The following is a 24,207-nucleotide window of genomic DNA, read 5'->3' as shown; positions in this document are numbered from 1 at the left end:
CTAATACAAACCCAAACCTAAAATAGTCCAATAAAATACTATCTGTAGTGAGCCAGATAAATTGTGCAAAGCAAGAAAACGACATTTTTGGTTGGACATATTGAACCAATCGCTAATAGAATCATTGAACGATTTTAGATCACGTGATTTGGCACCCCTTATCATTGGTTGAATTTCAAACATCTTTATCCTCTTCCTCGTGGTCACGTGATATTATGCTCACTTTAATATTTGAGTCAATGCTCTACCGCTCAAGGGTATTTTTTGGTGGGAGGGGTAATAACGAATGAGAACCAATAAATCAGATATAGTATATCCAAAGTCACTTTAAGGAAGCCAGAATATTTCAATTATACAAGGGTTGTCCAAGTTTTCTGAAATTTCTTTGGAACAATTTATTTATTGCCTAACAATAGGTACTCTCATATAAACCCTGGTATGTAACAAATCGTCTTGGATTTAACCAAATCCAATTTCTATTGGCTGAATAGAAACGCCCACTTCGGGGGCGTTTTTGGTCACACTCATTGGCTGCATCTATCACTTCTTAATTACTTTCTAATGATTCGCATAGACCAGTGCGGACCATAGGAGAAATATGACAATTAATAAAATGAACATTTTTATTCAGTTTTAGTTTGTTGTGTGACTGATGTGTATAATGATTTCGACTATGAAATTTGACAACTTTCTATGGCTCATATAAAAAAGATGAATATATTGCGATCGAATATATTCCTCCATTTACTTTCAAAGTCGGTAATGATAGTAGCTACATAACCAGATCGAAAAATCAACCAAGTATTTTATAAAAAATTTCGCGCCATAAGTCGGGACAGTTAAAACAATAGATCACATATATCTTTGCATATTTATTCTGATACCGAATACGAAAAATTGAAAATATTTTAAAGAGAAAGATTATCATCTCTAACCCCAATATACAAATTGTTAGCACAAAATAAATATTAGTTTACCATGAACGTCTAATAGGCCATCTCTATAGTACCTATATTACAGGTCGAGAATAAAGAATAATCAAAGTATAGAAATAGAAATATTTTTTATTCACTATCACAGTCATTGCATTGTACATTACAAACAATAAAAGGAAGGCATGTCAAAAAAAAAATAAACTTTACAATCCTACATTATCTAAGAATTCCTTTACAGAATATGGTTCACAGCTTATAATCTGCTTGTAGACTTCCTTTTTGAATGACCTTAGGTTACTAAGTTCTTTAATTCTTTCTGGTAGAGATTCAAAAAGTCTTATTGCCATATAGAACATATTTCTTTCAGTCAGGTTTCTGGAATGCAATGGATAGAAGTATCTGATGTTCCGCCTGGTCTCGTTCTTATTCCTACATTCTTCAAAATATTGACTATGCTTTAAGAAGAAAATTAGCAGTCGATAAATGTATAGACCATAACATGTTGGTATGTTGTTCTTTTTGAAAACACCACGGCACGACTCTCTGTACCTCAGTCCATACATTGCTCTGATACCCAGCTTTTGAATCAAGAAAACTCGTTCAGCCGACGTGCGATTACCCCAAAGGGAGATACAGTAATTCATTTTAGGTACTCTGAAAACATGTAAAATAGACAGTTCTAAGTATGTTAAATTCCACCTTTTTCCTTATTGCCAGCAGAGAGTAAACAACAGAGCTAAGACCACTACACAGTTCCTCGCAGTGAAATCTCCACTTGAGCTGGTGGTCCACCATAACACCCAACACCTTGCATACGTTTGTAACCTCAATATCTTGATCCCTAAAACTGAAATTTGTTGATAATTCTGATCTTGCTTTACTCTCAAAAATTATGCTCTTGGTTTTACTTGTGTTTATTGAAAGTCCATTGTTTTGACACCATTGATTTATGATCTCCATTGCCTCAGTCAGCCTGGAAATCAGATTACTTTTATCTTTTGCTGTCACTAAGACGTTGGTATCATCAGCATATATATAGGGGTTCAACATTTTGTCCTCAAGCAAGGCAGGAAGTATAACACAGTAGAATGGCATACTATCATTTTTGATGTTATAACAAAAGCTATTCACGTCGCAAATTTTCTGAAAGTCAACACCAGAATCCCATACATAAGCAAAAATATTAATTTCAAATCTAGGGTTTAAAAAGCGTGGTTTATGACTGTTTTGCAATAACATCTGGCCAATCGTTTTTACGGACTAGTTCAAGTGACTTTGGATATACTATACACTTCTTTTAATCACCTTAGATAAACTTTGAAATACAAATAATATATAAAATATTGTGGGTTGAAAATACAAATAATAGTATATTGTGCAACAATTGGGGAGAGTCCAACTTTTCTCGCGAGTGTGGAAGTTTGTGGCACGAGCCTGCAAGGCGAGTTCCGCAAACACACGAGCGAGAAAAGGACTTTCTTCACATGTTGCACACTATACTTTTCCTACAACTGCACAAATTTCAATAATTCAAGTAATGAACTTGATTCAAATCAAAATAGCCTTCGTTGACAGTATGTGCTAATTTATTGCGTTTCCATAGAAACGACTCAAAAGCCCAATTTCATTGGTCTACCAAGCGAAGTGTGGGCAAAGTGCCGTGAGAAATAATATTTCCCACAGTATGAGCAATACATAGTTTTGAAATTGAGTAAGCTATGAAGAATACGCTACTTTTCATAGCAGTTGTAGGAAAACATATTTCCTACAAATAGATAGCACAACAAATGATGTCAAAAATAAAAAATGTAAAATTATCCGATATCTAGGAACAAAAAAAAGTAATAATAAGGACTAATAAAATTTAACGATCTCGTAGAACGCTCTTATATGACAAAATCAGTCACTTTTCGTCGGTTATTCGCAAATCGTTCTATATTTTATCCCCGTTTAGAAGTATTTTTTATGCACAAGTGCAAAATCAAGTCACGTTTTTAATCGTTTTAGGACCGAGAATAATTTTTCTGTCACGGGAAATATTAGTAAAATTTGAAGAATAATTTTTCCCCTGAAAAAAAAGCTCTATCACACTGAGTGTAAAAAAATGAACTGAATCTTCTTCAAGAGTCTCTTCCTTTTCGAAGTTTTTGTGCCACAATTCAATTTCAGCTCTCGATTTCATTTCCAATATTTGTTGCCGCGATTGACGACAGAACCTTCCAAGGCTGATTTTCTTCAGTTTCCTTTTTTAAGTTCAAAATACTAGGGAAACCATTATCACGATGAGATCTTCCAATTTTTATTAACTTTTTTTAAACAGCTTCATCGCCCATTGTGATACGCGTATAAATGAGTTGCGCTCCGTGTTGTATGATTTGCTTAATCAAGCCCTTCAGTTGAAGTACAATGAGTGCTCTCCTGGCCAAAGAACCCTTCATCCTAAGTCTTTCCGATACTACAGATGTCGCCCTGGATCATAGTTTTTAATTTTTATGAATTTGCCGAATCTTATTATTTTTTTTCTATCTAACAAATTTTCAATTGATTGTTGAGGATTAATAATTTTTTTAAACAACTGTGTTTGTCCTGCTGCCTCCTTATGGTAGTTTTGTTTAACTAAATCTCCATCTTTGCCCAGAAGCTTGGAAAATTTCGTTAAATGAGATTTAAGCAATTTATTTGATTTGTTTTTTTAGACATCTCCTTGATTTGCAAATAATGAGCATATTTTACGAAATGAGCTCTGTAAATGACATGAATATGTACCTAAAGGATGTAAACTGATCAAGGTGTGTTTTTGGCAATTAAAATTTTATGTCTTAGTTCTTTTTTCTGTGATTGCTGAAAGGATATGTAGAAATTTGTCTTTTCCGCGTCACTGAAGCCTGTGTTGGTCACATAAAGTCCAAAATCAACATTACGCGTCTCAGAATTCAAAGCCATGCTGGTCATAGCCCTATTTCCAAATACTTATGCAGTAATCAAACTACTTCTATTGAACAAGCAGTGAATATTCTAACCACAGTACATAAACCATATACAGGGTGTTTCCAAATTAGACTTGAACCTTGAAGGAGGTGTTACTATCAATAATTTGCTGTCGATTGAGCCATATTTATTGATAACCGAAAATCAACAGTTTTTGAGATATTTGAGTTCTTGTGGTTTTTAAAATTTTTTTCACTTTACTTCATTTTTCGTCAGTTTTTTCTACGTTGACCAAATTTGATTTAAATTTTGCACTATTCTCATTAGAAAATGATATAATATGTATTAAAAAGCAAAACTATGCTGTATTTTGTATTAGATGTTGAATAAGAATTAGTATGTTTTGAAAGTTAGTATATGAAGAAGATAATAGTAAATTTCTGATTTAAATCTGCCTGCAACTTTCGAATTCCACAATTTACGTATGACAAAATCATTTTAAAAACTTGCCAAATTTCTTCATCTCCTAAAAAAAAATTCGTCAGAATGCAGGCACTAGTTTTGTTTCAGCAGAATTTGATTTGAAAGGGGAAAGAAGCAAAGGAAAGAAAGTAATGAATTGAATACTTTTTAATTGCACTTAAACAAAAAATTTCAGTAAAAAATGTATTCATAAATTATGTTTGAAATTACGTCCACCAATCTTTATACACGTACCCTCTTTCTTTCTTCAGTTGTTACTTTCCACCTGAAATTTACTCTCAATCTTGTCGCTGCTTCGTCTATTCTATGGGTTCCCAACCGATGGTCCGCAGAGGTCAAAATATGGTCCGCGAATGGTTCACAGTTTTTCAATAATATCCGCATATTCTTATGTTGGATAAACTCGTTGGCCTCTGTACTGATGTTGGGATCATGTTCCGGGCTGGCGACGTTAATAAAAAAAAATCCGAAGATAATAACAACGCACTGTATCATACATCGCCAGGCATTAGCTTCTAAAACTCTTCCTGAGTGCCTCAATTGTACACTGCAAATGGCCATAAATATTGTGAATGTTATAAAAAGCAGTGCCTTAAGTACACGCCTCTTCAAAAAATTATGCACTGAAATGGACTCTGGTCATGAGGCACTTCTTTTTCCCACAAAAGTTCGATGGCTATCCAAAGGTACTATGTTGGGAAATTTATATGAACTAAGAGCGGAGGTTGAGATTTTTTTATTTTTTTGGATGACAAAAAAATTAATGATTTGTTGAACAGTTCACTGATGCGGCATGTCAGATGAATTTGGCGTATCTTGTGGATATTTTCACATATTCAAATTAATTGAATATGCAACTGCAAGGTTCCGGAAATGAAAAATTGGAAAACTTCGCCAATATATTCATTTTTGAAGATAAACTTCGATCTTTCATTTGCAAACTTCATATGTGGTTGCGTAAAATTTAAGAAAATAATTATTCTGCGTTTGCGACATTGAAAGCACTTGTGGAAGATCCGAAATATGATAAAAGTAAGGCAAATTCAAAGAAAAACATCAAGACACTTTTACAAATGCTGATTGATGAATTCACTCGTTACTTCCCAGAATATACCACAGAAGCTGAAGTTGATCAAAACCTTATTTGTGACCCTTTTAGCACGAACGCTGGAGAAGTTACGGAAGAAATTCAGGAATAACTCGTTGAATTTCAAAATGATAGAAACTGCAAGCATGCTTTTGAATCAAATTCACCCGAGTCGTTTTGGTGTAAAAAAGCCATTTCTTATACCAAACTTCAAGAAATCGCCTTGCGCTATTTTATAGCTTTTTCAACGACTTATTTGTGTGAAGAAGGATTTTCTGCTTTGTTAGTAATTAAAAACAAGGCTAGGAATCGTATGAAAGTGACTGATGATTTGCGTGTAGCCTTAAATAACAATATTAGTCCTAGGATAGCTGAACTCGTGAAGAAGATGCAAGCTCAGAAATCACATTAATATTTATACAAAATTACAGAAGTTTATACTAAAAATATTTTTTCTATGGAATTTCCTATTATTCTCTCAATTAAAGGTTTAGTTTGAATTTAACGATTTATTTTTATTATACCAACATAGAGGTCCGTGCTAACAAGAATAATATGAAAATGGTCCCCGGCCACGAAAAGGTTGGGAACCCCTGGTCTATTCTAACGGTGTTGGATCCGGACAAGTCAACGTAGAAAAAATTGACGAAAAATGAAGTAGGGTGAGAAATCTTCTAAAAATCACAAAAACTCAAATACTATCACTAAATATGGCTCAAACGACAGAAAATTAGTCATACTAACACGTCCTCCAAGGTTCACGTCTAATTTGGGAACACCCTGTATAGTTCTATACTGTGCTCTAACTGTGGGGATTTGGGTTTCTGATGGAATATCGTCTCTTCACTAGATGTAAAGCTGAGGTTGAAGATGTAGCCGGTGGTTCGCTTATTTTTTCTTTTTGTCGATGAAACCTAGTAGAGTGTTTTGTTTCTTGCTCAATTTGAAACTGAAAAAGTTATATTAAAGAAAAACTGTTATATTATACTTAAATGAAAGTTATTCTCACCTCAGTATTTGAGAAGCGTTTTACAATGAACTTCACCAAATCACCAATAATCAAAATGTGACAACCACTAATTTTTTTCATACGTTCAAATAGAATACTATGTTAGGAAAAAGTATGAGATGAAACTGTTCTGCGTAATTATAAATTTTCGATTATTTGGACACAAACGTCAACTAGTAGGAACGACGAGACCTTTTTCGAAGACGATACGCAGACTACTGCTCTAAAAGGCACTTAGACACTACGATATTTATGGGATTCTGGACGAAATGATGTAAATATCGATTTCTGGAAAGTTGATACTTACAGTTACAGGCTAAAAGAAGATAACTTATTGGGTGTTAGAAATTAATTAGACGAAGAGCAATCCCAGCGGTCCTCCTAGGTGAAAACTGAACGTGCCTCTTACACTTTTCCATCACATAAAATATTTGTTGTTCACTACGTTACGTATATTTTTTTTCAGGGAGGTGGAGTGGTAATCTTCAACGAATTCAAAAATAGAATTTTATATTAATCTTCACGTTCAAATGCCGAGCGAGAGATGTGATTTATAACATTTATAGCTTCTTTTGTTATTGAACATTTCTGTATTTTACTTAAGGGTGTTTCCAAATTAGACGCGAACCTTCAAGGAGGTGTCAGTATCACTCATTCTCTGTCGATTGAGCCATATTTATTGATAACCGATAATAGTCAACAGTTTCCGATATAAGTATTTGGGTTTTTATATTTTTTAAATATATTTAACCTTATTTCATTTTTCGTCAATTTTTTCTACCCGGACCAAGTTTGATTTAAATTTTAGATTATTTTCATCAGAAAAGGATAAGATATGTATGAAAACAGCAAAATTATGCTGTATTAGATGTTGAATAACAATTAGTACGAATTGAAAGTTGGTATATGAAGAGAAGAATAATTCCAATATAAATTTGCCTGCAACTTCCGAATTCCCTAATTTATGTATGAAACAATTATTTTAAAACTTGCCGAATTCCTTCTTCATTTCCTAAAAAAATTTTCGTTAGAATGCAGGCACTAGTTTTGTTTCAGCAGATTCTGCTTTGAAAGGGGAAATGAGCAAAGGAAGGAAAGTAATAAATTCAATACTTTTTAATTGCAATTAAACTCAAAATTTCAGTAGAAAATGTATTCATAAATTAGGTTTGAAATGAGCTCCACCATTTCTTATAGAAACACTTTTTATTTCTTCAGTTGTTACTTTCCGTCTCAAATTTACTCTCAGTCTTCTCGCTGCTTCGTCTATTCTAACGGTGTTGGATCCGGACTTCTAGCAGGTCACGAAAATAATCCAAAATTATGATCAAATTTAGTCAACGTAGAAAAAATTGCCAAAAAAGTAAGAAAGGTGAGTAACTCAAATATGTCGTGAACTGTTGATTATTGGTTATCACTAAATATGGCTCAAAGGACAGTAAATGAAGCATACTAAAACATCTTCCAAGGTTCACGTCTATTTCGAAACACCCTGTATATTTCAATTGTTTCACGTAAAAAATTAACAATAAATATGAGAAGGTGTTTTGGGAAATAGAAGTAACTGTATTTCTGTTGATTGATAGCCTTTTACTATAGGTTGCATTTTTATGCAGAACCTAAAAAATGGTAACAAAAGGATCTATAAAAAAATTTAAGAGGATCATATTGCTAGCATCAGCATAATATTCCTTTGAAGAATAGATTTTTTATTATTTGATGAAACTTTTTGGATTAAGTTATCTTTTGGACTCCATGCACATTTTCTCTACTTTTATTACAATTGAAGTCTATGAAAGCTCATTCCCCGAACAGAGCACTCTACAGGGTGTTCCAACGAAAATCTCCTGTAAGTCATAAACGTAGGTGTCATAAAAAATTTGAAAATCATACGTCAATTGGTGTTTCTAGGGGGTTGATATGAAATTTATCTTCGAAACATGGGATATCGAGTTTGAAAGGTCTCACCAACTATTTTCGAAAGGTTTAACGTTTTATCAAAGGAGAAACTGAAAATTCTCAGTCTTTCCTTTATTTAGTAAATTCACAATGGTAACAAATTTTGACTGCGAATTTTAATTTTTTTTTTTAAACTTCCCGATGACGAATGAACTAATTACGGAAATGAGTTAGTTGCTGGCCGGGAGGATGTGAAGTTTCTGGTATGAATTTTATAATCAAAATTGAATTCCTAGCAATACAATTTCTTGTTTGATCACCCATCTTTCTGGTTCACAAGGGGGTCAAGTATCTGCATTTTTCGAATTTCAAACCCTCGCTAGGGTCGCCTATGGGTTCTTGTATTTGTTATAATACGTAGTACACCTCGATTTTGGCGCCAATAAAAATGGGATGTGTAATGATTTTGGTTTAACATTTCCATTTATACATTTGCTCTGTATTAAGAAAATTACCAATTTTTCTGTTTTGGATGGGTAGACTTGAGAATCGTTAAAATTTCAGAAGACGTATAATTTTTAATTTCGCTAATCAGATATTACAAACAATAATGTTAAATTTGCCCTTTACAAAAAAAAGTGGAATAAAAATCATAACCGACACAATCAAATAACCAAAATATTTACTACCACGAAATCTTATTTCTATGAGTTTTGTATTTTCTATTAATTGTGAGTCTCTGGTTTCAAACAGCGCGAATTTCCTCTAAAACTGCACCACAATAATTGATTGCAGTCGAACCGAACCTGAAAACTCAAAATTCGATCGAGATTTTTCGCTGAAAATTAAAGAATTAAAATAGTTATGTAGTACAATGATCATATCTCTAGTTGTGAAAGTTATCTTATTTTTTATAAAGTTACCTTATCGGTGGGCACTACTTAATAATAGTATATAACATTACTAGCAAGGTAAGAGGGTTTTTACTGGCGAATGGAGGATATAATTGACGAGCCGCAGGCGAGTCAGTTACCCCCTTGAGCCTGTAAAACCCGTTACCTTGCGTGTATTGTTTTATATTTTATTTGTTTCTCATTTGTAAAAAGGTTAGATAAATTCCAAAAAAATCTCAATAATTTGTCTCAAATGTCGTAAGCTATCATAGACATAAGTCTATGTAAGCTATGGAAGCGTTGCCATGAACATGTCTGTTTATTTTTCTTTACATTTTGTTTTGGCGAAAACGAGAATGAATGTACCAAAAGAAATTATTGAGGCAGCCAGTAGTGTAGCTTCAAGTTTATTACCTGCAAAATCAGCTTCAAGGTACGAGCGAGAATACGACGACTTCAAAAAGTGGCAAAACAAAAATAGTGTGATTGGGGTAACTGAAGATGTTTTGTTGGTCTACTTGAATCAACTATCAGCTAGATTCAGCCCTAATACTTTATGGGCGAAATGGTCTATGCTGAAAAGCTGCTTGGAAATGAAAGAAAATGCCCCTGTTCGCAGGTTTGTTTTCCTTAAAAAATTTATTGAAAAATATGACGTTTAGTTGTCATTTGCAGATTTCAAAAGGTAATAGCGTTTCTGAAACGAAAAAATGAGCGTTATACACCAAAAAAGGCCAAGGTATTAAGTAAAGAAGAGGCTGAACAATTTCTTTTACATGCTCCTGATGACCAGTGGTTGCTGGCGAAAATTGTAACAATATTTGGGATTTTTGGATGTTGTCGATGTGACGAAATTCTCTCCTTAAACATGAATGATGTAGAAGATATGGGAAAATACATTATTGTGACATTGCGGCAAACAAAAAATTTAACAACAAGAAGATTCACCATAACCGATGATGGCTGCAGCTTCAAGCCTTGCATGTTATACAGAAAATATGTAAATCTTCGGCCTCCTGGAACAGAAAGCCTAAGATTTTTTTTGACATACCGACATGGAAAGTGCATTTCCCTTAATGCTGGCCAGCACACTATTGGTGGTATCCCAAAGCAAATAGCGAAATATTTAGGTTTAAAAGACCCAGAGTTATACACCGGCCACTCTTTTCGCAGAACTGGAGCCACTATGGTTGCGGATTCGGGTGGAGATATTTCAGCACTAAAGCGTGCAGGAGGGTGGAAGAGCACCGAAATTGCGATGAGTTATGTAGATGATTCGGTCAACAAAAAATCAAAATGTCTAGCAAATTATTTGGTAGTAAGGAGAGTACAAATGTTCTGCAGTCCTCGAGTTCAGCAGTTTCTGAGTCAACAGATGGTTCATCATCTTCAGTATCAACTCTTTCATCATCAAAAATCTGTGTTAACTGGAAATAACAATTGTACCATGATTTTCAACATATATGACGATAAAACAAAATTTTCTAATGTAAATAATACTACTAACTTGTAAAAATTTTGCAAGTCAACTGTCAGTTTTACAAAATAGTGACTTGATAAAATAAACTTTCTTGATTAATATTGTGCTTTTGGAAACTGACGTTTACAAATGAGAAACAAATAAACATTTTTTCGGCCACACAGGATGTTTTTCTTGGGTTGGTCCCAGCTTTGTTTTTTCGATGAGAGACCTTTTTTTATACACTATATGAAAAATACTATATTCATTTATTTATATAATACGAAAAATAAAGGACACCCGATTGTGACAACAATCCTTACTTCGAAAATATTGACGGTTTTCGAGTTATTACACATCACTTTTTTTTATAATATACTAGTGGAATAAATTGAAGGATCAAAATAAAATTCGAAATTTTTAGCGGTTTTTCAAATGGCTGTATTTTCGATAACAATGGTCGTATTTCAATTTGAAAAAAACCTTTTTGAAGCTTGAAGATCTCATGATAAAAAAATTTTTCAAGCAACGTGGACCACTTAATCCTAATGAATACAGTATCTAAAATGTCTGCGAAATTTTTTCATTTTTATTTTTGGCCCACAGACTTGGAAATTTTCTTCCAATTCAACCACTATATGGATAAGATAACTTGTTCATTCAGCTTCAATATCTTATTTTCAAAATTTTGATACGAGCATTTTTCTCTGAAATATCGAACTTAGAATTGAAAAGGACCTTTTTGTCTTTAACCATCAATATCTCACCAATCAATGTTTGCACAAAAATTTTAGGGGATGTTTTGAAATCTTGAATGAATTCTCTACAAGAAGCAGCTATGGTATTTTCGGAAAAAATTCTCTTCGTTCTCTACATTAATTTGAAAAGTTGATAAAAAAAAGGGCTTTTGGAGGCTTTTTGGATAATCAAGGGCTGAATTGAAAATATCAAAAAAACCATCAATGTTGAGTGTGCGTTTTACATTTCAATATCACCACAAAAATCCCAAAGAATTTCAATTCAATCCATGGAGCGGTTTTTTTTGTTTCATTTGATTTTCGATTCAAATGTTCATAATCTCCAACAAAATGAAGAAATTAAATTTTCAAGTTTCTTTATCTGCATTTTTATCAATAACAGAACAGAACAATAACAGAATTCATGAAATAAATTTTTTGAAAATTAAAAAAAAAATTATTTTTTTTTTTATTTACTTAATCAATTCAACATATCATTATCATTTCTAATGCGATTCTGTAATTTTATTCCAAGATCTTGATGATAGAAACCAAATTAAATTCGAAATAAAGTTGATATACCCAAGGGAATTTCGATCCACTCGCTTTTCAGAAATTGCATATCTCAACTTTTCATCTATAAAACTTTAACAACGCTAAAAAAAAAGTAGTTTATTCTCAAGACGAAATTGCAAATTTTGAATTTTTTTTTTATTTCCTAACATGGTTAGAATGCGTGGTTCTTTAATTTTTTGAAAATATGATGCGTAAACGAGTGCTCAAAAACTCCCGACACCAACTCGGTGCTTTTTTTTCTTTATATTGCCGTAGATGTAACGATGAATTGGTCGCTAAATCTTACTTCCTTTTGTGTAAAAGTTCCGTAGTTAAAAAACTGAGTACTTATACTTTTCCCAAATGTGAATTTTAGAAATTCTCAGGGGTGGTTGAATACTTTCATTCATCGAACTGCTCCCAACATTTTATGGCATGTAATAAACCAAACACCAACATGAACAACTGTAAACGTGTTCCGAAAATTTTTCAATTATGGCAATATATTGTCATTATACTTGCCTTGTTATTACGAACGAAATATTCACAAGAATTGAAATAATTTTGGGGTTTCCAAAATATTGAGAATGGTCCTTTTATTACATCTTTTATTGGCCCGTTTGAACCTTCTTGCATGCTACTACTCTGCTGCTAATATACGTTTGGAATCTTTTTTTGAGCTGTTTTCTATTTTATGTCCTGGAAAAACCAAAGCATACCTTCGGAAACAGACTTGATTTATTTTTGTACCTGCATTTAATCAAGTTACATTGTTAGACTGCATTTTGTCAGTTACAAAACTGGCACCGACTAATTTGAATACCTATTTTCTATTCAAATTCGTCGCTGTCAGTTTTGTACCTGATTTGAAGTCTGCAATAAATGAATGTAAAAAAAATTGGAACGATATTTCCGAATTTTGATTGCAAAATTAAGAAGTTCATACCTGCAAAACTATTGGGGTTTCAGGAAACAATATAAGTATATTTTCAACATATATTTTCATATTATGATTTTGTTTTATTTGATTATCAGCATTCAGAATCAACGCAACGGATTCATTTATTGAAATAACTCCAATTTTTTTTTTTGAATGACCAGAGAACCATTTGCGCTGTTCAGGGTGGGCAAATTTCGATGTTTTAGCACTACGACTTTTAAACCAGAGGAGATAGACAAAATCTGATACCCTATTCTCGGTCTCTTTTTCTGAGAAACCAACAAGGGTAGTATTCATTTTTGGTCACCTTCTTTTGTTTTCGAGTTATAAGCGAAAATTGGAAAAATGGCGATATCGAAAAACATTTATATCTCAGCTAATACTGATGATAGAGCTCTGAAATTAAAATATTATACAGGCACTTTTCAACGTAGAATCCAGTGGCGTGTTCGTCTTTTCAAAAGGGTCTTCTATTACGAAGCTACGACCCAAAGTTATGGTTTTTTAAATGAGAACACTAGATTTCTGTGCCATTTTTTGAAAGCTTAATTTTTCCTGATTTCAAAAATATATAACATCGTATGGTTTGTATTAATGTAAATTATAAAAAATATTCAAAAACCTTTTTTTATCTGAGAGTCCCAATATTTCTATGGTTGATGAGCACAGAAAAATTGAGGTTTCTATAACAAGAGCAGTGTCCCTCCGTCAATCTGATTATTTCTATGCTTTTCACTAATATCTATAAAATTCGAATCTATTATGTTTTATAAATTGTGATCTAAAAATTGATTTGGAAATAAGGAAAAGACCCACAAGATCGAATGTTTCAATCGGAAAAGTTGTAATGAGATGGATGTATCTGAAGATTATTTTCATAGGTCTCTAGAATGAATTCGCACAAGTACCAATCCATTTTAATTATCATATGAAACAAGGCATATATGATTGAACTGAACAATATAATTACGAAGAAACAAGAAAACATATTCAACCTAATAATGACCATAATTGAACAATGCACAGTCCACACATCTTCTCGATATTTCGCACCGAATTCAATAGATGAATATTGGAAACTGTATTCAAGCAACCTAGGAAAATTTCTGCGAGTTATATTTTCGAAACTATTTCTATAAAACATATATAGATTCGAATTTTGTAGAAATTAGTAAAAATCATAGAAATAATCAGATTTCCGAAAGGACACTGCTCTTTTTATAGAAAGCTCAATTTTTCTGTGCTCATCAACAGTTGAAACCATAGAAATATTGGGACTCTTAGATAAAAAAAGGTTTTTGACCATTTCCTGTTATTTATTTTAATACAAACCATACGATGTTATATATTTCTGAAATCAGGAAAAATTAAGCTTTCAAAAATGGCACAGAAATCTAGTGTTCTCATTTAAAAAACCATAACTTTGGGTCGTAGCTTCGTAATAGAAGACCCTTTTGAAAAGACGAACACGCCACTGGAATCTACGTAAAAAAGTGCATGTAAAATGTTTTAATTTCAGAGCTTTATCATCAGTATTAACGGAGATATCAATGTTTTTCGATATCGCCATTTTTCCAATTTCCGCTTATAACTCGAAAACAAAAGAAGGTGGCTAAAAATGAATACTACGAAATCGAGAATAGGGTATCAGATTTTGTCTATCTCCTATGGTTTAAAAGTTGTAGTGCTAAAACATCGAAATTTGCCCACCCTGTACTGTAGAGGTAGACTCCCCTGAGCTAAGTCTTTGTTTATCTCTGTACGGAAATGAAGGAGTATCATTAATATTTTAGGAGCTACGTGCATGAAATTTCCTACGAAAAGTTATAATACAGTGTGGTTCAAAATTGACGCTCCACTAAAAATGAAGGACAAACTCAAAATTCATTTTCTCGTGAACCGTTTGAACGATTTTTGTAATTTTGGTGTCAAAACGTAAAAGTTTCTTTAGTAATAATGCTATGATATGAGATTTTAGGAACACTTTATATTTGAGTAAAAAAAGGGCGCAAAAGCGAGATCACCCTGTGAGGCGCTCCAGCCACATCGCTGAATGCATACATTGTAGGCCCTTATTTTCTTAACAATTGGTTTTTTGATTCATTCTATTATGTCTGTTATTAAAAAACGATACACTCCTTTTAAACTTCACACTTCATTATGAAATTTTGGCGCGAACCATCGTGGGGGAAGACTAAAATTCGCTCGGTAACATGTGGATTGGAATCTTGATGACTTGGAACGATATTTTATTCGAGCATGTTCTTCCATTTGCACCATATATCGGCAACAATTGTTAATGCACGACAAAACTCCTATAGTGCAAAAATATTTGCAACAGGTGGACATTGAGATATTGAATTGGCCTGCATGCAGCCCAGATCTCAACCCAATAGATCATTTATGGAATGATATGGGTAGACAACTTAGAAACCGTCAACCTATTTGCCTTAACGATATTGAAAATATGCTCACAGAAATATGGAATAACATTGAGCAAGATCATATTAGAGGTTTGATTTTTAGTATGAGTAGAAGCCATCATTAGAAGAAGAGGTGGAAATACAGGATATTGATTTTGATGTTTGTGTTAATGATGTTCGTTCGTGTTATTACTGTTTATTATATTGTTTTCAACAAGCTACTGTTCTTTATTTTTTGTGATGAAGTGTTGGGTACATTTAGAAGCCGTGTATCTGTTTCAATAACGGGGATAATGGAATGAATCAAAAAACGAATTGTTGAGAAAATTAGGTGGCTACAATTTGATCAATGTATTCAATCGGCGTTTTGGCTGGAGCACCCCACAGGAAGTTTCAAATTTTGTGAAAAAATCATTGCCTCGCTTTTGCACTCTGTATTTGGTGAAAGATGAAAATGTTGTTAAAATTTCATATCAGAGCATCATAGCTGGAGAAACTCTTACGTTTGCACACTAAAATTACAAAAATCGTTCAAACGGTTCAGGAGAAAACGAACTTTGAATTTGTCCTTCATTTTTAGCGGTGCGTTAATTTTGAAACGCGGTGTATATAACGCATTTTTATTGCTTCATCAACCTATCCATAATTCTCAATATAAAAAAATCAGTCCTACTTCGGAACTAAAATTGTTCATATTCTAGTATCTCATTTATGTTCCTAGATGAGCAATGCCCACTATGGCGTGAAGGAAAGAATTTGATGAAACGTTTCATTTAAGAAGCATTCTGTATATAAGAGTCCTCATCAATTTTTTTCAAACAATATTGATGAGAATTGTTATTAAATTTATTGTAAGAGTGAGTTGATTTAGCTCCATTTCGAAAAATGTCCAAATCAAAAATACTTTCATCGGTAAATTTCTTGATCATGCTGAACACTGCTAATTTCACATAAATTCTATTTATTTTCCTCGCGTATTTAAATAATTTTGGTTTATTCTTTCCAATAAATAGTATACCTTCAGAAAAGTTTTATCTCCCTCTGAAATTTTCACAGCTTACGTTTTGAAATATGTGAAATCCAAAAACAATACAAATTTCATATTAAGGTTTCCTTTTTCAACGAAAACTATCTCTAAATATGAAAATTTCAATAAAAATAATTGAAATCCGAAGCTATAAGAGACTTTGCGGTAAAAAAATATTGTATTAAGTATCATCGTATCAATAGATATTTTTAATTTCATTTTATTATGATGATAAGTTTCCAGGACATTGTTTTTTAAAATTTATTTCATTGATTTTTTTCCATTCAAAATTCATGAATCGAGTTCTCGAGGAGGATCAATGCAGTATAGGAATCAATTTTTGTAGCAACTATAGTTTCCGAGAAAAGCTCTGGACGGAGGACGGATGGATTTTTTATTCGTTTTTGGAAATCTACACATTCCAAAACTAGACATTATAAAAAAATCCATCCAGGAATTTAGGAGGTATTTACATGAAATTTGGCTCGGAAATCGTTTCCTATATCGCATTGATCATCTTAGTTCTGAAGCACGATTTCTAAATTTTGAAGGCAAAAAATCAAGAAATTAATATTAAAATACTCATCTTTCAAAAGCAACACATACATCCGGAAATATTAAGAATACTTTTTTTTTATTCTAGCCTTATAGTGGGATCGCCTGTTTTTTCAGGAGATAAAATACAAAATTGTTTCAAAAAGGATCCCAAACGTATAACAGCGGTACAGTAATAACATGCAGTAAGTTTTAAACGGGTCAATAAAAGATGTAATAAAAGGACCATTCTCAAGATTTTGGAAACCCCAAAATTATTCCAATTCCTGTGAATAATGCCTTCGTAAATCGTAATAACAATGTAAGTGATAGTATACTGACAATGTTTTGTCGTAACATTTTCGGAACACTTTTACTGAAATGTGTTTGGTATTACATCTAATAAAATGTTAGGAGCAGTTCAATGAATGAGGATTCCTAAAATTTACATTTGGGAAAATAAATATTCAACTACTCTTGAGAATTTCTTAAATTTTCATTTAGAGAAGAATTCTAATTTATTTAAGTTGATTTGTGTCTTGAAAATGAAATAGTATACTTGAAGGCATGAACCAAAAATCAAAATGTTGAAAAGGAATGGTTCTTAATAAAAATTGGTAATTTGACCACTCTACAGGATCTTTCAAATTAGGGTTTAACAACAAAGTTCTGATTAACCCTGTATAATGACTTATAGGACAGCACTTAACAAAAGAGTGAATATGCATGTTGAAATTGATAATTTTATCTACAGTTCACTGAAAAAATATTGAAAAGTGAACAATGAGACCTCAAATTTTACCAAATATAAAATCCTATAGGTAAAGGCGAAAATATAGGCGATTATCGAAAACTTCAACAAATTTCAGGTGGATTATTTAATTTAATTATGTTCATTATTAGAAACAATCAACCGAAATGCCAATTTTGCTGTTGTATGATTACAGATATTAACAGTCATTCCAATAAAATAATACAATCTATTATTGAACAAAGTTCCATTCCAAAATATTCACATGTATAACAAAACAGTAATCTCACTAGTACTTGACCAATAGTATCGAGTTTCAGAGGGGTAGATAACTTTTGAATTAATGCGCATGCGTTTGTTAGTTTGAAACTGCTTTTAAGTAGAACTGTCAGCTCAGCAACTCAGTTCACACAGAACGCTACTTCGCGATAAAGTTTGCTGTCTGCTCGTTTCAGAAGAAGCGTAAATTTTTGTCATGCAAGCAAAAAGGTTGGTTTGCATTTGCAATTTGAATTGAAAACTGTCTTGTACATTCATTTTGATCATTGATTTTATTCTCGCACATATATCAATTATTATACATTAGCAAACTATTTTTCCTCGGACTTTTACATTGTCATTAATGAGCAACTATTTTTTATAGAATTCGGACAAATATGGATGAAGATAAAGAGAAAAACGAAGTGATTTCCAACATACGAGCCTGTCTTATTTCTGTAAAAGGCAGAGTATCCTTGCGACAACTCGAAAGTAAGTAATTCATCATTATTGTATTCTTCCTATCGGAGAAGCTTTTTTTTTTCGGATTCTCAAAGCAGTTGGAGACTAAAAATGAAGCATATTTTCATTCTATTACTTAAACATTTTGTGATCTGTTGCCAACCTATATTAACGTAAATTTTAATTTATTTGAGGGTCAATATTAGCTAGAAGGTTCATCGTTCTTAAGATTCCTAGTGCGTTTGTGTTCTTGAGACTAAAAGGAAAATTCGTCAAGCGACGTTTTATTATCAATATTTAAATGAAATTACATCTTTTGAAATTTTGTTATGTGAAATTAATAAATATTGTGTTTCAGCTGATTACAGGGTGATATGTGGGCAAAGGATTCCATATTCTCGTTTAGGCTTCAGAACCATCCAGGATTTCATTTCCTCAATACCATCCTTGATGCTGACAAAATCTTCTACAGGGGAATATTTTGTTGATGCACAAGCTTCTGAGAAATCTATACATATAACAGACATGGTCAGTAAACAGAAGAACGCGAAAAAGAAACCAATATCAAGGTATGATTACATTTCAAAGACTAGTTTATAGTCTGTCAATTCATTGTTCTCCATTTGCGATTATCATTATATTAGTTTCTCTTAGAATTTATAGAATGAGTCTAATTTGTGCCTCCTTTTCAGACCCACACTCAAACCCTACCGAATGCATAGTAATATAACTCGGCCAATGTATAGTAATTTAACTCGGCCAATGCATAGTAATATATCGCCGCCAAAGAATTGGAATAGTTTAACAGCTAAATACAAGCCGAAAAAATATAATGATTCAGAAAGAACAGCTGCATTGTCTCACAATCAGTTCATCAACAGAAGTCCCATAAAGACAAAAATTAACACCTCTAAGCCTAAACCCTCGATCACTGAACAGACTGAATACAAGTGAGTAACTATCAAATATTCATCACATTTAAAATTGCAACATTTTTATTTTTTTAGGAAACCCATTGATCCTATTGATCCTCCCAAAAAGATACCTCCTTCAAAAATATCTGAACCTGTTAGTGGTATACTGCTGACCACTCCCTTCAGAATAAATTATAGAACCCCCAGTTTATCTGCAAAACTCCCAAACTCCCATGACTATAACACAGTCGGTAAAATGAGATCATCAAATGTGGAAGATCACAAGAGCCCAGTTGATCTAGCAACCTTTTCGGCTTCTTTGATGGAAAATTCCAGGTCTATGGTGGAATCTTCCAAGACTACGGTGGAATCTTCCACTTCTTTGGTGAAAACGTCCAGGAAAAGGTTGTGTAAAATGATGTCCGAAACATCCCTGGATAGAGATAGTGGTAACAGCAGTCCTACCAATGATGTCAGGGTAAAAACATCTACTGTAGTTACAGAAAATTTAATTCATGTTTATATTATTCACCTATTTCTTTCAATTTTTTATTCTGTGTATCGTTTTCTTTTGCTATATAACATTTTCATTCATTTCATTATTTCTCGTATTTCTTTTTAAATCTACTCTGTTATGTCATTTGTAAGACTTGAATACATTATTATTTGCACTGACTTGATACATCCACTGCACACTACATCCTATTTATGCAGTATAATTTTTTTAGCCTGAATTACTTTTGATTGATTTCCATAATTCCTTTTTTTGTCATATAAGATATCCAATTTGCTGCAGTGTGGACTTCAGTTTCCTCATTTCTTTTTCCATTCCATTGTTAAATCAACTAAATTACTCAATATAAAGAGACAATTAAATATTTTTGGCAAGTTGAAAAATAATTATTCTTAGTGTTTTTGTTTCATAGCTATACACTGAATTTTTTTGTAGAAATTGGGTTATAATATAAAATGTAAATTATAGGTACCTGTCGATGATCTGTTGACAGGAAATGCAATAGACGATTTAAAGACCATTGTTGATCTATATAAACTAGGAAAAATTGATGTTAACCATACAGTTATGCAATCTAAGAAGAAATATGCCAAGGCTCTCTATAACTGTACAATAACTGTAAGTATCATAATTATATTCCTTTTTCAATATAAAAAGGTCTGTTTAATTTCAGGTTGATGGTCAAACGTATCTTAGTTATCCGGAAGAATTTCACGATGCTAATTCTGCACAAGTTTATTGTGCCCAGAAAGCACTAGATGAACTGTTACCAAAATGTGCCAGAAAAAGAAAGTTATTGTTAGCTACTAGCAAGGATATAAAAGAGAGAATTCCACCAATGTTGCAAATGCATGCTCAGGTAAGTTGCATGAAATTTTGAAACCATCGATTGGTATAATTCTATTGAAATATTTTGAGTTGTACCTGAGATTAATTTTTTTAGGGTATATGGAGTTCAAGAATAGAAGAAGACTATGCAGATTTATATTTAGAGCAACTTCCTACAAATTGGTTGGAAATTATTGATTCTTGTGAATGTGTTGCTGTGGAAAGAATTCAAGATGATAGATATGTTTTGAGATTTTGCAAGCCAGGGATGGTAATATGTTTTTTTATTCTATAATAACAGTGGAAATGATGTTGCCTGTTTTGAATAACATGTAGAGGTTTTTTTAATCACAAAAGTTCTCACAATTTTTTTTTTTTCAATTAATTTAATACTTACTTTTTAATAGTATAACTTGAACTTCTTCAATATAATACAATACATTTCAAACAACATAGTCAAAAAAGGAGAGGAATATAATATTTTATAATCATTTTAATAGTTGAATAAATTATTTGAAAATGTTTTATTCTTCTCCTTCGATAACATAAGAATCATGTTTTATATTTTCCAATTTTCATTAAGAGACCTAAATTCTAATAAAATGTAGATTTCCTAGCTGGGAATTTTCTTAGTGATGCGTGTTTATATGTATAGAGCATGAGTATTGTAAGATATATCATTTTTATTCAGATGAATTGCTCTGAAAAAAAGGTTATTGAGAGTTTGATTTTACTTGAACTTCAGTTCAGAATATTAATGTTTTCACTGGTATTCTAATATTATTTTCATCAAATTCATATGCAGCCATTTACCATTTGATGTTAATTGATATTTAATTTTAAAATGTTGGTGGTTATGTTGAAATTTTAGGATTTTGTGATTTATGTATTTGGCTGAAAATAGCATTTGCATTCTGTAGTAATCTATCCATTAATTCATTCCTTTTCTACTAAATTGCACCACATTCATCATTCGCTAAACGAATTGTCATGATGCTTTTGTACATAATAATGGTAGAACTCAACCAGGTACTTTCTTAAGCTATGTAGATTTTCAAGGATATTGATATTCAACTGTTTGAAATTACTCTGAAACAGGAATAACAATTTCAAGGCATACAAGTGCGGAAAATTCTAAATGTAAAATTGCCAATGCGCAGGGTAGTGAAATTGTTGATCCAGTAGCTATGAGTAAGAAGCAAGCAGTCTGCAAAATGGGAATCCATCGCTTATATTTGTGCTGGTAGAATGTGTCTCAAGGTTTCTTTGCATTGGAAATAGTATTTATCGTTAACATTTTTCCACTACTGTATCTATTGAATAATTCAAAATTAGTACTAGCGACTGAAAAAAGCACTAATTTCATGTCAGGAGCTTTTGAGCGTCTATTGGAGACCACAAAACTTTTGTAAAATATTAAGTGCTTTCCAGTCAAGTGCGTGTCACCCCGGGGTGCATTTTTCAGTTTCCTATAAGGCTAGCGCAACTAGGTGCCCCGTTCCATTAGGAAATCATTCCGTTCTGTAAGTGGTTTACGCACCTCACACATTTATTAATATTAACCATGCTTTCTGCGTACATGAAAAAATTTGTGCACATACACCCATACTTTTCTGTTTATCTTTAAAATGATAATTTTTCATTTTTTCTTGAGATCAGGCATATTGGGTTATTGTTTAATTTCTCAATTTAGCTCTGTCAGTCAATTGATTCTGCATTTATAATTGTTTAGATCATTTGGTAGTTCATTTCAAGTCCTTTCACGATAGATTGGCAACACAATTTAATTTTTTAATTCTTATATGAATAGTCGGTTTATGAACATACTTCTGATTTCACATTCTTGTGAAATAGTTTGTCATTTCTAAATTTATCTAACAATGCCATGAACTTTATAGGTGTGTTTATTTCAAATGTACAGGGTATTCCAAATTCTGAAATTCCACTGAAAGTATCTCTAGTAAACATGAGAATTAGGGCCGGTTTTTTCACATGCAAATAAATAAATTTATTATTTTAATTTGATGCACAATCTATTGTGTTTTAGTCGCAGCAGAAAATTTATTGACCAATTAAAACACAGGGTGTTACAATCCTCAGTAGACATTTTGGTATTAACTAGTAACTAGTACTTGCTTTCATTTGTCATATCACATTGCAGAATGTGGCATTCACCATCAAATTCTTTTATGAGACCTTCCATAATTTCCATTGCAATAGGGCTTGACCACAATGAAAACGAACAAACAATTATATATACGGCTTGAAGACACGAACGCGGCAGACGCAACATTTTCATAAGAGAAAATTCATATTGGTATGATAATAGAAAATATTTAAGTTCCTCCTCTAGCGGGAATCGAACCCGCAACCTCCGAAAAAATCAATCAAAACGTTTATAATGTTTGTATATACAACTTAAGTTTTAAGTGAATAAGACCTCCGAATCACTAGTCCAGCGCCCTAACCGATGAGCTACCGAGGAAGCTAAATGTTCCAACCGCAAAATTGTCATCATTATTTCAAATTTATCTTTGGCTTATTATTGTTCGGTTGGTCATGCCAATATGTATATATTTTCTTAATTGTTTTCAGGCGAAAAATTATTCAAATTTGCAAAAGGTGCGCAAACCCTATAGGGAACAGGGTTCTCGCGCATATAAGTTTCCTAATACATTAGAGCACCTTGTTGCGCTAGTCCTATAGGAAACGAAAACATGCCCCCGGGGCTCAGCGCACTAGAGCCTCACGCCCTCGCTATGACTGGAACGTGCCAAACCCTAACTGTCAAATTAAACGTAAACAAACCAGCGTTCAACAGCTGTCTCGTACTTTATGCGAAGTAACGGTCTTCTTTCTCTCATACTTGTCAGGGCTCGAAGCTCTGTTTACCGGAACAGTAAAAATGCGGATTGGTACGCTTCGGAGCTCCAAACTGTGATGAAAGATGAGATTTGATTCATTGTTGTCGGTCATTTAATCTAGATAATGATTTCTGATTGAAGAATCCTCCTGAAATCGGCATAATCATTTGAGTGGTTATTTTAAATAGACAAACTAAATTTAAACCTAGTTCCGAAGTTTTCATAATTTACATTGTGAAATCAGTAAAATCCGAAAACCCAATTAAAAATGTGCCTCTCCAGATCATGAAAAATCATTAAAATGCATTAATCTTCCCAGCTCTGAGAACACAATGTATTTTAAAGGCAAAAATTCAAGAAATCGAAATTTTAAAGGTTGATTTATCTCCAAAAAATAACGACGGATGAAATTCTAAACAACTGTTATGACAATATGTTGGCTGCATAGCCCCAACCCTAATAGTTTTGAAATTATGAATTAATATTTCATAATACTGGCTGAAGGACCTCGGTCGATGGCCTATTGATTTTTATCAATAAAGTACTTATTGTTTTTTATTTCATAATAATGACTGTGAAGGCTTTAATAATTTAATGGATGTGTGGCTCAGTGAAGGCCACTGGGATTTGCCACAAAGAAATCAGTTTCGAATCTAGGGTGCTCCAAATTTTTTCTCATTTTTTAAACCGCTTATTTTTATTCAAGA

General features: G+C 32.6%; 1 protein-coding gene across 5 annotated transcripts in view; it reads left to right on the top strand.

Moving 5' to 3' along the window:
- The window catches only part of LOC123675166 (tudor domain-containing protein 7), a 41,383-nt gene that overhangs the window by 7,711 nt on the left and 9,465 nt on the right, over positions 1 to 24,207 (top strand). For 3 of the 5 annotated variants that reach the window (XM_045610463.1, XM_045610460.1, XM_045610461.1), the window contains exons 2-8: positions 18,304 to 18,410; positions 18,739 to 18,949; positions 19,073 to 19,330; positions 19,388 to 19,772; positions 20,277 to 20,426; positions 20,482 to 20,667; positions 20,752 to 20,907. In XM_045610463.1, the coding sequence (XP_045466419.1) occupies positions 18,317 to 18,410; positions 18,739 to 18,949; positions 19,073 to 19,330; positions 19,388 to 19,772; positions 20,277 to 20,426; positions 20,482 to 20,667; positions 20,752 to 20,907 (1,440 nt within the window). In that variant the 5' untranslated portion in view covers positions 18,304 to 18,316. Of the gene's footprint in view, positions 1 to 17,212; positions 17,232 to 18,114; positions 18,150 to 18,303; positions 18,411 to 18,738; positions 18,950 to 19,072; positions 19,331 to 19,387; positions 19,773 to 20,276; positions 20,427 to 20,481; positions 20,668 to 20,751; positions 20,908 to 24,207 lie in introns of those variants that run through there. The other 2 variants (XM_045610464.1, XM_045610462.1) reach the window with 2 other exon arrangements.

This window comes from Harmonia axyridis, chromosome 3 (genome assembly GCF_914767665.1).
Source record: "Harmonia axyridis chromosome 3, icHarAxyr1.1, whole genome shotgun sequence".
Taxonomy (NCBI): domain Eukaryota; kingdom Metazoa; phylum Arthropoda; class Insecta; order Coleoptera; family Coccinellidae; genus Harmonia; species Harmonia axyridis.
Note: the sequence above shows the minus strand (reverse complement) of the source record. Positions and strands in the feature narration are given on the sequence as shown.